Source organism: Setaria italica, chromosome I (assembly GCF_000263155.2).
Source record: "Setaria italica strain Yugu1 chromosome I, Setaria_italica_v2.0, whole genome shotgun sequence".
Taxonomy (NCBI): domain Eukaryota; kingdom Viridiplantae; phylum Streptophyta; class Magnoliopsida; order Poales; family Poaceae; genus Setaria; species Setaria italica.
This window is the reverse complement of record NC_028450.1, coordinates 10,456,058-10,470,670: the sequence shown is the minus strand read 5'-3', so window position 1 is coordinate 10,470,670 and position 14,613 is coordinate 10,456,058. Positions and strand designations below refer to the sequence as shown.

General features: G+C 37.4%; 1 protein-coding gene across 1 annotated transcript; it reads left to right on the top strand.

Moving 5' to 3' along the window:
• The first annotated feature begins 8,041 nt into the window (after window positions 1-8,041).
• Window positions 8,042-12,960, top strand: LOC101768442 (ATP-dependent DNA helicase PIF1). The gene is made up of 4 exons (XM_012844742.1): window positions 8,042-8,144; window positions 8,231-8,308; window positions 8,380-8,442; window positions 11,015-12,960. Exons 1-4 carry the CDS (start codon window positions 8,042-8,044, stop codon window positions 12,958-12,960), a joined length of 2,190 nt encoding a protein of 729 aa, XP_012700196.1.
• Window positions 12,961-14,613: the final 1,653 nt, after the last annotated feature.

The window sequence follows — 14,613 nt, the reverse complement described above, 5'->3', positions numbered from 1 at the left end:
ACTGTCAGGAGAGTTCGTTGCCCAACCGGATCTGAATCGAGGCGTAATCGGATCGGAATCAAGGTTGCGGTTTTTCCTGTATATAAATAGCTGCGGGGTCGGCAATCTTGGACATGTTTGTGCCAGAGTTCCAGTAGCCCAGGTCCTTCTCGCCGTCGCCAAAGTGCTCAGCAACACGCGCATAGATCTCCTCCATCGACGCCAACAACTTGTGTGCCCTAGCGTGTGCGGCTTCTTACTCTTCTTCCACAAAAGGTACGTAACCATTTACTTAATACGAAGCTATTTGGCCTTTAAATTCTGTGTAGCTTTTTTCCCTCGTCAAGCTTTTTCCCCTCTTTGAATTTTGGCATGTATCATGAACTGCTACATAATAGATGAGCTTTCTGAGTCATTGTGATTATATATCTGTTAATTTATCATGTTATTTCTGAGTTGAAGATAACTCTTATGTAGTTTATGCCATGTATTTCATGTCTCTTTGTTCTGTCAAAGTGTTTTGGAAACAAACATTAATCGATGTGAAATCTTGAGTACAAAGGCTTTCCATAAGTTGAACACAACACATGTTATATCTGTCTTCCAAATGTGTCCCAAGTCCATGAATCTCCAATAGTTTCCTCTTAGGCCATGATTCCATTGTCTATATGTTTTCAATTTGGTTACTGATTAGAGTTTTTTCATTTTTGCTGCTTTTGTAGAAAATGGATTCTTATAATAACATTGAATCAAGCATTGCTGATGGTTTAGATTGTCGACCCTTAAAGAAAGCAAAATGTGAACAGTTGAATGATTGTGATCTATCACCATCGCCTCCATCATCCACCTCCCTGGCATCATCATGTGATAACATTGAATCAAGCAATGTTTATGATTTAGATGCTCAGCCCTTGAAGGAAGAAAAAGGTGATCAGATGAATGATCTTGACATTTCACTGTCGCCTTCCTCAGGAACCACCCTGCCATCATCATCTCCGGTTAGTATTTATCTTGTTCATTTAATTTAGTGTTTTGGTTAATGATTTGACATTTTTATGTTTTTTTTTCAGGAAAAAGATCCTTATATTATTGATTCAATTGTAGCCAAGAAAGTGTCATGTTCTGATTGGATTGAATTTGAATCAGATAATGACAGAAGAATTCTATTAGATGACGAGAAACATGAAAATCATCATGAACAATTCAAAGTTGATCAAACATATGACTATCTCCCACAAGGTATGTTTGTATTTTTTTTTTACTGTGTTGTTGTTTTGAACTTTTAACATCACCATAAATTTTTTGATTTCTTGCAGATTATGAAATGACGGACCTGGACTACTGTGCTCTAATAACAATAGAAACATCTTTGGAATATGATATACTTGTGAAGATAGATGACATCTTTGTCACACAATCTCAATTGTCATGTTTGCTAGATCCAAAAAAATTCCTAAATGATGATGTAAGTACTTTAACTGAATTTTTTTCGATTAACATTTATTTCTTTTGTAATAAATTTTTTTTATTTGAATCTTTGTAGGTCATCAGCGCGTATATATGTTGCATAAAGTATCAAACCCATTTACAAAGTAGGAATGATGTTAAATTTTATTTTGAGAATCCCTTTATTTCTGTAATTCTAAAAAGGGATGGCAAGTTTGGTGTAGGTCAAGATGGTAACCATATGACAAAGATTGTGAGAAACTATCTAAAGCATGAAATGGTAATTTCTATCTCTATAATTGACATGTTTTTAAGGTTTTAAGATTTTAATTTGTAACTGTTAATGTGTTGTACTAATTCAATTTTTCATTTTAGATTCTAATTCCAATAAATATCAAAGAAACACATTGGTATTTGGCTATTATTAACACACAGAAGTGTGAGATACAAGTACTTGACTCGTTGTGTTGGGACTCCAACCGAGGTGATCTTGCCGATACGGTGAGTTTTTTCTGCATTCATTCTTCTTTGATATTATAAATTTATCCTATATTTAAATGTATTTTTTCTGTTATTATTAATTTAACAGCTGCAAGGACTACAATTTCATTTGGACATAATTGGAAGGCAACAAAACTTGATTAGCCATAACTGGAAAGACCTCCAGGTTATTTCATGGATAATCACAGAACAACTACAAGAGCCAATTCAGAAAGATGGGTAAGTTGATAAAATATATGCTATCATTTATAAAATTATTTATTTTGTTGTTTGGAGTACTCATTGTTTTTTAACCATGCAGCTCATCTTGTGGACTGTTCATGCTCAAGTTTATGGAATACTGGACTGGAGATTCACTATCTCATCCTATTACACAGGTTTTTGTTTTTTAACTTATGAAATAATATAAAGTCAATGACATGCTAATTTTTTACAAGTTCTAATAATGATTGCTACCATGCAGGAAGATATTAATTGTTTTAGGTATAAGTTAGCAGGCATTCTATTATGTTGGAAAACAAACACAGCACAAACAACTCCTAAAAATATCTCATTGTTGGGTAATTCAGATGACCAAAAAGAACCCAAGGCAACAGATTCATTATTAGAGGAAACAAAATACCAATCATTAATGTCTATTCTTTCTAAGATCAGTGAAAATGAGTTAATTGGTGGCCTTTGTGACTACATCAAATCAATTAATTGTCCAGAGACCTTGGAGTAAGAACCTTCTTATTACTACTGTTTATTTTTTTATTAATAGAATAATACAATGTACAACATAACAGTGTGAAACCATCTTTTTGTCTTAATGCAGAGAAGTATGGGTGAGAAACTCCAAGCCATATTCCATTAGTTTGACTGTCAGGAAGCTGCAAGAAATTTTGAAAGAAGATCTGCCCATGGACTGTGATTGTATGAATTTGGTTATTCGAAAATTCATGTTTGACGAGATCCAAATGATGAAGAAAACCAAAGGAACAATATCAAAGCATTATCTAGACACGAGGTTTTGGGTATGTTCTTATAATCATAATATAAATATATTTTTTTTTCCTCAGGTTTTTAACCAATATTTTTTTTCATAGATGATTACTGATTATGGACGACACCCAAACTTCCGTAAAAAGTTAGATGTGGATCAACTTGCAGAAACCGTTTGTAGCTGGCCTGGTGTTAATTATAGTGTTTCAAGATGCAAATTGGTAAGACATCACTTCCCTATACCTATTCTTGCGATTATAGCTACTAGCCTTCTTGTACATTTTAATGCTCTTGCTCTTGTTGTAACAAATAGCATTTTGCAGATTCTTATACCAATAGTACAATTCAATAAAACCTTTATTCTGTTTATACTAAACCAAGATACAAGAACAGTCTATATTTTAGACCCTACTCCACTTGACCCTGTTTACAAATACAACCCAAATGCAAGATATGTGAAGAAACTTTTATGTATTGCTGAATTCTTGCCAAAAGCCATGTCAAAAGTATGCCCTGGCTCTAGATGGAGTGAGGATGTTTTCCTATGGCGTCAAATAATTTTATCTGATGTTCCTATCGAAAACAGGTAAGCATTCTTATAAGCACTGTTCTTATGTTGTAGCTCAGGATTGATTTGAAGTTTTATTGTAAAATTCTGTGTCTTACTGGTTGGTCCAAGTTAACTGTGTTGTAGTCTCTAATGAGCGCGATTTGGTTGGATTGGTCATCAGGCTTTAGTCCACACATCAAACTATTAGATATGTGATCAATAAGACCTTTTCATCCATAGTCAGTTCCCAAGATTTTCTGCACTTGATGAGTCCTTTTTAGTTACCAATTTGAACTGAAAGCACTGTACTGATTTTTTGATACTGTCCCTATTCAGAAACTGAGAAATATAACAAAGTGTTAGAATTTGACATGTCAAACATCCTTAATTGTGTGGATATGTGGATAAGAGAAGTTGGAGTCTGTTTCACAGTGTAACTTCTAACTGCTTAATTTGCACAATGCACATCATATTAGCATTTGACTGTTAAGATGTCCACTAGACTATGCAATTGTTAAGCCAACAACAGCTTTGGTGATGCCAATTTGTTTTTGAGCGTGGTCTCCACATGTACCTTCCTCTGATTAAATTAACTGCCCTACCCTTGTAATTTCGTTAGCTTGATCATACTGGTGGCCTGCATAGTAGACCTGTATATGCACTGCTCTGTCCTGCATATTAGACTTGTATATGTAATGCTCTGTTCAGGTTTTCATGTTTGGGTCAAACTTTAGTATGAAACAAAAAAGTTTAGGATGCCTTAGCTTTAGCTAGGAATAATGATACAAGTTCAGGATTCAGAATCTTCCTTGTGGGAGGTATCTAAGAAAAAATTGCTATTCAGAGGCATTCCTTTCCTTTTCCACTGGATGGTTGTTGCAAATGACGCAATAAATCTTTCCCTTGGGGAAAAGCACAAAGGGAGTTTGTTTTGTTTTATTGACAAGCCACACAGGAAGTTAGAATTAACATGTCATATCCAATTGTAACTTCTTTTTTTGCTTATTAAGAAATGTGTGTGAAATTGCAGATAACAGCTTGCTTTTGACTTTAATGAAATATACGCTGTGATGCTGTTTTAACTTCTATAGAGAATGCAAGGCCTATGATGTTATTGCTGATTATTATGCCCATGGCTTTGGTTTTGCTAAACGCTTAAACATCCATTAACTTCCAAACATTATCTGATGAAATAGATGACCAATTGAACAGTCTTATCTAAATCTCATCATCTAGCTCTACTTCCACCTGTAGTTGATAGTTAGGAGTTGTACCCACTCGATATTTCTTCTGGAGCAGAGACCTTTTACAATTTTACTCTCTATTATAGTTGATTTCTTATAATAACTGCTTTATTCACTGTACAGTGAAGACTATAACTTCAAATTCTTTCTTTTAGTAAAACATGCACATCTGTTTATGCAAAAGTAGTTCAACCTTCAGTGTCGAACATATTATGAAAATATATGTATTATATTACTCACTGATGTTCTTGATGTTCTTATCTTATCAGGGAACTATCCGGTTATCTTGTTTCTCTCTTCATGTGCATATGGAAAGATGAAGAACTACGGTTGCCAATTTTAAAGGTTAGTTTCATTAGAACTTCAAATGTTACTAATATATGACGCTAATTATTAATTGTTTGCATACATATATGCATGTACAGGATGGCTACGAACTAAGAAAGCAATTTATGGCACAACTATTAACTTACAAGGACAATGAATGTGAAGACAATTTGCCTGCCGGTGTTCGAGACTTTCTTAGGTGTATCAATGCTACTCAAAGTTAAAAATAGTTATGCAAGCAAAGAGAATGTATGAGATCATGTTGAAACTGTCTACTATTACAGTTGGACCTTTTTGTTTATAGGAATATTTATTATTCACTCATTTCATATATGTATCATCAGCTCAGTGACATGTTGGATTTGTTGAACTGCAATGTATACCGTATTAGTCCTTACATGCAAAGTTACTATATCTTGATGAAAGCTCTTAGTTCAGGAGAAGCCAAGTTCCCCCTTTCTTTGATCTATCTGATTACTTACAGTTGCCTTTGGTTTTTGTTGAAACTTGAGTGCACCATTGACCAGTAGACCTGAAAAGGCAATCACCAAGAGGCTAGGATCATACTGTTGGATCCAAAATAAAGAACGAAGAACTTCTGAAGTGACTTTTTTTGTCTGTTGAATCATACACGCTTATGTTATTAACTAATGCATGTCTCCAACCTGTAAATCTCACTAAATTGGTTAGGAACACAGCACTAAGAAATGATGCTATCAGCTGCTTGATACACGCTTGAAATTGATTGGCAGCCGAGCTCGATTCCGAAACGGATTGGAATCGAGGCTGACTCGGGAACAGACTGGAAGGAGAGTTTGCAACCGAAACGTATTGGAATCAAGACGGACACGGATCGGAATCAAGGTTGCGTTCCTGCCTCTATACATAGCTGCGGCTTTGTGGCCAGGAGCCCAAGACATCCTCGCCATCGATAATACTCAGCAACAAGCACAAGCTTCTTACTCTACTTCCACAAAAGGTACGATAGGAGCTATTTTTGTTTTCCAATTCCAAAAACAAGATCATTTTTTTTACTGTGAATGTGATATTTTGCATGACTCGTTGTGTCAAGGATCTGGACTGCAGAATATGATATTTGAGTTGCATGGCCAGGAGCCCAGGACATCCTCGCCATCGATAATACTCAGCAACAAGCACAAGCTTCTTACTCTACTTCCACAAAAGGTACGATAGGAGCTGTTTTTGTTTTCCAATTCCAAAAACAAGATCATTTTTTTTACTGTGAATGTGATATTTTGCATGACTTGTTGCGTCAAGGATCTGGACTGCAGAATATGATATTTGATTTGCATATTTCTATATGCTTCATATTACATTATATTGAATGATAGTTGGGAAATTAGATGTATGGTGTGATGAAATCACCAGGCACTGATGCTATTAATACTATATTTACACGGTGCTTTGCATGCTTAGAACCTCACCAGCCAATTATAGCGGCCCATGTTGATTAGGATGGTTAACTAAATCAATGATCAACTTTCGTGAGTACAAGTGAAAAACCGTATTGTATGACTAAGGCTCATTTCTTTTGAAGCCAATATAGACACTGCCTATTATGGTGTTTGAACGTATCTGAATGCATATATTTTCAGCCTATTCCTTACCAAAGACTGGAGTGCAGATGCACAACACTGAACTAAGAATTGGTTGAGAGAATTAGGAATGAGCACCTCATCAACTTGTGGGCTTATGGGAGAACCATGATGGACCCTTATTTCAGCACTGACAGTTGCTGTAGTAATTGTTAAGCCAACGACAGCTTTGGTGATGCCAATTTGTTTTTGAGCGTAGCATCAGCTTGAAATTGGCCAGATGCCCAGATGGAATTGAATGAATATCCCTGCTAGCGCCTTTTTCCCTGTGAACTTGTCAGCTTGTAGGCATGTAGTGTTGGGCAACCTTTTTTGCTGCCTGGAAGGTGCTTTTTTTTTTTCTTTCCTGCATGCAGTTTCTCGGGGCGCACTAGCTTAGGCACCATGTGAATGAAGCACTTAGCGAGACATGTATCCAGAGGCATTCCTTTCCTTTTGAGTGATAAAATAGAACCTGTTTTACAATTCCAAAAACGCAGGGAGCTACTGTGTACCAATTAATAATGCAGTTTAGATCTTTTTTTTGTCTTTCAAAACAAATAATTAGATCATGTCGTACCAGTTGGCAATATGAAATGAACAAAGCTAATATTTTTGAAATATTGCATATCCTGAAAACTTGAAGGTTACATTCAAAAAAGGCAACCTGTTGTTCCCAGAATTTCTTTCCATGATACAACAGCATGCCATGGTTTTCCTTAGTGATTTAATAGATGAACCTAGGCTAATTAGTTTGTTTCAATCAAGTTTATGTAACAGATTGCATAATAGATATCCTCTCTGAAATTAAGCAATCCCCTTTCATGCTAATTGCAGACAACTCACAAGAAAAGATTTTGAAGCTGCAATAATTGCTTGTCCGTGGACTTCTTACTGGATTACCTTCTCAACATAGCACACACATATAGTTATCTCCAGCGAGCGCCGTATAATCAATGACAACTCTTGGTATGTTGAATATTATTCAAATCTTACAAACCATTAAACACAGAATTAGTGTTTCTCGGTCTCATATATTTTCATAATATTATATATATCTCTTTGCAGAAAAACCATTTGAATCAACATCGCAACTCTTGGATCCCAAAGAGCAGAAAAGGAAAAGAGAAAGAGATAGGTATGCACGTATGACTGATCAAGAAAAGCAGGAGAAACTCAAAAAACGTCGTGAAGCCTATCATCAACATAAAAGAACAAGAACAAATTCAACTCAGATCCAACAAAAATGCTCAGAGGAGACTGATCAAGAAAAGCAGCAAAAAATACAGAAAAAATGCATGCATGACAAGGAAAGATATGCAAACATGCAACCAAACCAAAAGAAAGCAAAGTTACAACAAGATTCTGCTAACCGTGCACGACGACGTAACACTCTAAGCAAGAATTCAATAGCAATGGAGAACCCTGCAAATATCGTAACAGATGAAGACTATTCTACAAAGACCAAAGTCATACATGATCTGCAATCTATAAAACAGCCAACAAACATGAAGGAAGGTAATACTCCTAATTGCATATATGACTCTAACAATCACATACAACATGCATCAATTTTTACAATGATAACAATCTTTCATGGACAGATATCTCCTATTCAATGGGAACAGCAACCAAGGATGGAGAAGAACCAAATGAATCAATCATTGATGATGAACCATATGGTAAGGATATATACTAAATTTATATTATCATGCAATAGAAAACAGCATATAATTCACATATTTCTATGCAGATGACGATGGAGTTGTATATGAAGAAGACACCGATGAAGAGGGTAACATATTTTCTGGTCAAGGTATGATAAACATGTTAAAATATTTTCACATCTCAATGTTAGTACTTCTCTAATTTCTTTAATCCTACAAATCATAGCAGAATGGGAAGATATAGAGGTACAAATAAATGAAAATGAGTCAACCGTTCCAGAACATTCAAACATCAATGATCCATATGACCTCGTCTATAGTAACATACCAGACAACACACACAAGCTGAAACCTGTTGAAAATTGCAAATATTGCGATGCAAAGAAATTTCACCATGAACCTGAAGGCCTATGCTGTCGAAAAGGACAAATAAAACTTGCAAATCTTGAGACACCACATCAGCTCATGAGACTATGGACAAGCAATGACTCTGATGCAATACATTTTCGAAAGAATATAAGGTTTTTCAATGGCCACTTCTCATTTACTTCTCTATACTGTCACCTCGATAGAGATACAACTACAATGAGAAATAGCGGTATTTACACCTTCCGAGCACATGGTCAAATCTATCACAACATACGGTCATTTGGAAAAGATGGTTCAGATCCTAAGCATCTAGAACTCTACTTCTATGATGATGATCCAAGCCTAGAGCATCGTTACCGCTATTGCCGCAAGGAAATGTATGAGCAAGACAAACATGTATTACTCATTATAACCAATACTCTACGCAACAATCCATACTCTGAACAATTTAGGACTTTGGGACAGGAAGAAAACATTGAGGAGTACAGAGTGATGTTGAACCTTGACCAAAGATTGGACCAAAGGACATACAACGCACCAATCACATCAGAGGTAGCTGCAGTTTGGGTTGAAGGAAATGAACGAAGGAATACTTTTGACAAAAATGTAATACTACATGGAAACAACAACGAAATACAAGGAATCCGATCATACGCTGGATGCTACGATCCATTGTCTTATCCTCTGTTCTTTCCAAGAGGTGAATTGGGATGGCATGCCGATATCCCAAAGGTTGGAATTACTACAGAAGATGTAAAGAAAGCTCGTGCTAATAAAAATAACAAAAACAATGACCCAGGTAACTAATTCAAATATTAGCCTTCATAATTACATTTACTAATTAAATAATTGCCTATGCCGTTAACAAACAATTATATTTGTCCAACACAGATTCAAGTGGTAGAATGTGGGTAACCATGAGAGAATACTACTGCTATAAATTTCATGTGCGACCAAACATATTTAACCCAATACTATACGGCGGACGACTTTTCCAACAATTCGCCGTGGATACATACATCAAAATTGAGAGCTCACGACTGGACTTCATATGGAATCATCAAAAAGAGATAAGGGCGGATCTATACCAAGGCCTTCTAGATAGCATTCATGCAGGACAAGACAGGGGAGATAAGGTCGGAAAACGGACAGTGCTTTCGTCATCATTTATTGGGGGTCCTCGAGACAAGATGCGTCGGTACCTAGACGCCATGGCTTTAGTCAGAAAATATGGGAAACCGGACATATTCCTCACGATGACATGCAATCCCAACTGGGAAGAGATCACGAATGAACTTGGGGTTGGTCAAACACCACAAGATCGCCCTGATCTTGTTGTTCGTGTTTTCAGAGCAAAACTAGAAGAAATGAAAAAGGAGTTGTTAGAAAAGCACATGCTAGGCAAGGTGAAGGCCTATACCTATGTTGTAGAGTTCCAAAAGAGAGGTCTACCGCACGCTCATTTCTTGCTTATAATGACCGGAAAATATAAGCTTACTTGTCCAGAGCAATATGATAGACTAATCTCGGCGGAGCTCCCAAACAAACAAAAGTACCCAGAGTTGTACAAGATGGTTATCAAACATATGATGCATGGACCTTGCGGTACATTGAATAGGAACTGTGCATGCACAAAGAATCGAAAATCATGCAAGAACTATTATCCAAGGCCATTTAACGCTACTACCATTCAAGGCAAGGATTCTTACCCATTATACAGGCGACGTGATGACGGCAACAATGAAATAGTCCGAGGGCACAAACTAGATAACAGGTGGGTAGTCCCATACAACCCTTACCTCCTACAAATGTTCAATTGCCATATAAATGTCGAGGTATGCTCAAGCATCAAAGCTGTCAAATACCTATACAAATACATCTACAAGGGGCATGACCGTGCGTCTGTATGTGTAAATGGGACAAGCGAAAAAGAAGACATCGATGAGATTAGACAATACAGAGACGCGAGATGGGTGACACCACCAGAGGCACTATGGAGGATATATGGCTTCGATCTAAGCAAGACAAATCCTCCAGTCATGCAATTGCAGCTACATCTACCAAACATGCACATGGTTTCATACCATGGAAAAAAAGAAATAACGGAAGTAATCAACCGCGAAGGTGTTGAGAAGTCAATGCTAACGGCATACTTCGAAGCAAACAAAATACACGAAAAAGCACGAAGCATTCTGTACCGTGATTTTCCAGAACATTATACTTGGCAAACCCAAGGGAAGTTTTGGCAACAGAGGAAAAGGAAAACGTTGTACCAGGTTGGGAGAATCGTCTCAGCACATCCAGCCGAAGGAGAAAGATACTATCTTCGAGTTCTCCTGAACCATGTGAAAGGCACAACCTGCTACGAAGACCTACGAACAGTTGATGGCCAAATATTGCCATCATTTCGTGAAGCTGCAGAGAAAAGGGGCCTCATTGAGGCAGACAACACGTTAGATGATTGCCTGACAGAAGCAGAGTTATTTCGGATGCCTTCCTCACTGCGAAGGCTATTTGCAACGATTCTTGTGTTTTGTGAGCCCCACGACATCCGTGCACTATGGAACAATCACATCGAGGCAATGTCAGAAGACTATCGACGAAACTGCAAAAATGCAAAAATGGTAGAACAGATGGTATTAATCAATATTAGAGAAATGTTGCAATCGATGGGAAAAGACATACGATCTTTTCCTCTTCCAGAGATAAACGAGCAAAATGACACAAAAGACAATACACCTAGGGAGATCACCGAGGAAGCCAACATCGAGGTGGACCCTGAGGACATGGAATTGCCTAAACACCTAAATGACGAGCAAAAGACCGCCTACAATGAAATTCTAACAGCAATTGATAGAGATGAAGGAGGGCTATTCTTCGTAGATGGACCGGGAGGAACTGGGAAAACTTTTCTATACAGGGCATTGCTTGCAACAGTCCGTGGACAAGGAAAAATAGCTTTAGCAACAGCAACCTCTGGTGTCGCTGCTTCAATAATGCCCGGAGGAAGGACAGCGCACTCAAGGTTCAAAATACCATTAAGGATAGATGATGGGGCTATTTGTTCATTCACAAAACAAAGTGGGACAGCCAAGCTACTTCAAACAGCATCGCTAATCATTTGGGACGAAGCATCGATGACTAAGAGGCAAGCAATAGAGGCACTGGACAAAAGCATGCGTGACATAATGGATATACCAAATCTTCCATTCGGTGGGAAAACAGTGGTATTTGGGGGAGATTTTAGACAAGTTCTGCCGGTTGTACGAAAGGGTACAAGATCACAAATAGTAGATGCCTCACTACGCAAATCTGAACTCTGGAATTGCATGCGTCACATGAAGCTTGTGCGCAACATGAGGGCTCAAAATGATCCATGGTTTGCAGAATACCTATTGCGCATCGGCAATGGCACTGAGGAGACAAACGATAAAGGCGAGATACGTCTGCCAAAAAATATATGTATTCCACGCACAATGGATGATTCAGGACTTGATAGACTCATCGACAGCGTCTATCAAATGAACAGTGCTTGCCTGGAGGATCCAAATTACATCACGTCAAGAGCCATTTTATCCACGCGTAATGACTGTGTAGACCGCATAAATCTGAAAATGATTGAACGATTCCAAGGAGAAGAGATGGTCTATCACAGCTTCGATAGTGTAGAAGATGACTCACATAACTACTATCCCCCGGAATTCCTAAACACACTAACCCCAAATGGACTACCACCACATATGCTGAAGCTCAAGATTAACTGTCCAATAATACTACTCAGAAATATCGACCCAGCTAATGGACTATGCAATGGCACAAGATTGGTGGTACGAGGATTCCAGAAAAATGCAATCGATGCAGAGATTGTGCTAGGACAACATTATGGGACACGAGTTTTCTTGCCCCGAATCCCGCTGTGCCCCTCTGATGATGAGATGTTCCCATTCCGTTTCAAGAGAAAACAATTTCCTGTAAGACTAAGTTTCGCAATGACAATAAACAAAGCACAAGGACAAACAATACCAAATGTAGGCATCTACCTGCCTGAACCGGTTTTCTCTCACGGTCAATTATATGTCGCGCTTTCTAGAGCAACAACAGCCAAGAACATAAAGATACTAACAGCTGAAAATGATGATGAAGATGAGGACAACAAAAACAAGCCATCAGAGAAAAATAAAAAAAGGAAAAAAAGGAACACAAAAAGCGAAATGTCAGATAAGAAAGAGGTCAATCAAAAAGACACAACAGATAGATACACGAAGAATATAGTGTATTCAGAGGTCCTCACCAAATAGGTAATGAGCTTTTTGTAAGTTCTATGAGAAATTACTCATGACGGTTTTATGCATGTGTCGACTAACTAAAGTTGATATTTATTATTTCTGTTACAAATAGGTGATTCTCCTGCAAGCAACAAAAAACAAGAAACTTTCAGAAAGGTATGCCATGATTGCTGTACGAACAGATTATTCTATATACTGAATTCATTCAGGTTCTAAAGACTTCAAAGAACCCTGATTATGTAATTACTATAAACTGTACTAATTCCAGGTTATTATTTTAACTACCAACTTTTATCTTGATGTTTTAAACAAATGGCATTCTATCCAGAGTTAAGTGTCACCTTTAATTTTCCAATGGAGCCTCATTTCAATTTGAAAACTATTAGGTACCTGACTGACAATATGCTAAGTGGAGATTTGCCTGCTTGGATGTTGAAAAACACTGTTCCTTCTGAGTGTCAACAAGTAAATGTTGCTGTCAAAAAAAAAACTGAAATTGCAATGGATTTGCTTGCTGTCCAGGAAAAAGACAATTGGTGGGAACTATGTTCCATTAGTTTTCTCCTTCCTGAAGAGGAAAGGAATTCAACTCTTTTAACAGGGACAAATGGATAAAGAGCTGAATGAGACTGGTAAACAACAAGCTATCATGGTAGTTATACTTTCTGTGGTTATTTCTTGGGATCATGTTTTTATGTGGTTCTGATTTTACTATTAAAAAACCATAAGCTTGCCCGTCGGATGTTGAAAGAAGCCAAGCCAGCTGCTGTGTACTCCTCTGATTTGAAGCGCGCTGCCGAGAATACACAAACTATCGCAACAGCTTGACATGTATCCAATGTATGAATCCTCTGAAACAACTTCAATTACTGCTTGCCATGTCTCCATAATGAGTGCTAATTTTTCGAATTGCTGTTTTAAATAAATTAACTACTGTTTGTTTCAGCTGGTGTTTAATAAGTCACTGATTTTTAATTGATTTTGTCTATAGCAAAAAGAAATTTCGCAGTTAGACATTAGCAAATGCTAACAACATGTGCAAATCATAAAACATAGACAGATTAGTTTGTTATAGCACCTGTCTCAATAGTGCTAGGCTCGTCACATGACACTTGAGATAGTTTACTAACTAAACTTCTGTTTTTGTTCACAGTTCAAGCCAAGCATGGACAAGGAGAATAACCCAATGTCTGGAATCAGATGAAACACGATGGTTTTCAGCCCAACTCAGTTACCTACATTGCTGTTCTTACTGCACGCAACCACTCATGCCTGCTTAATGAATGTCGAATGCATTTCAATGAGATGACATCGTTGCACAGGATACAGCCTCAGATTGAGCAATATGGCTGCCAATGCAACCAAATGCTGTCATATGGGGCTCCATCTTGACTGCTTGCAGAGTTCACAAAAAAATTGACCTAGCTCCACATGCTGCAGAGAATCTTCTGAAGTTAGAGACTGACGAGGATGCTATCTATGTTCAGTTATATAACATATACATAGACTCTAGACAAGAAGCTAAGAATACACTACAAGCGCAAGTGCTTCATGTCACAATTTGGCGTTCAGTTTCGAATTTATAAATGCCTAAGGTACTATTTCTTCGCATGTCATAAAGCAGCTTATAAATCTTCTGATAACAGATATCAACAAGCTCTCTTA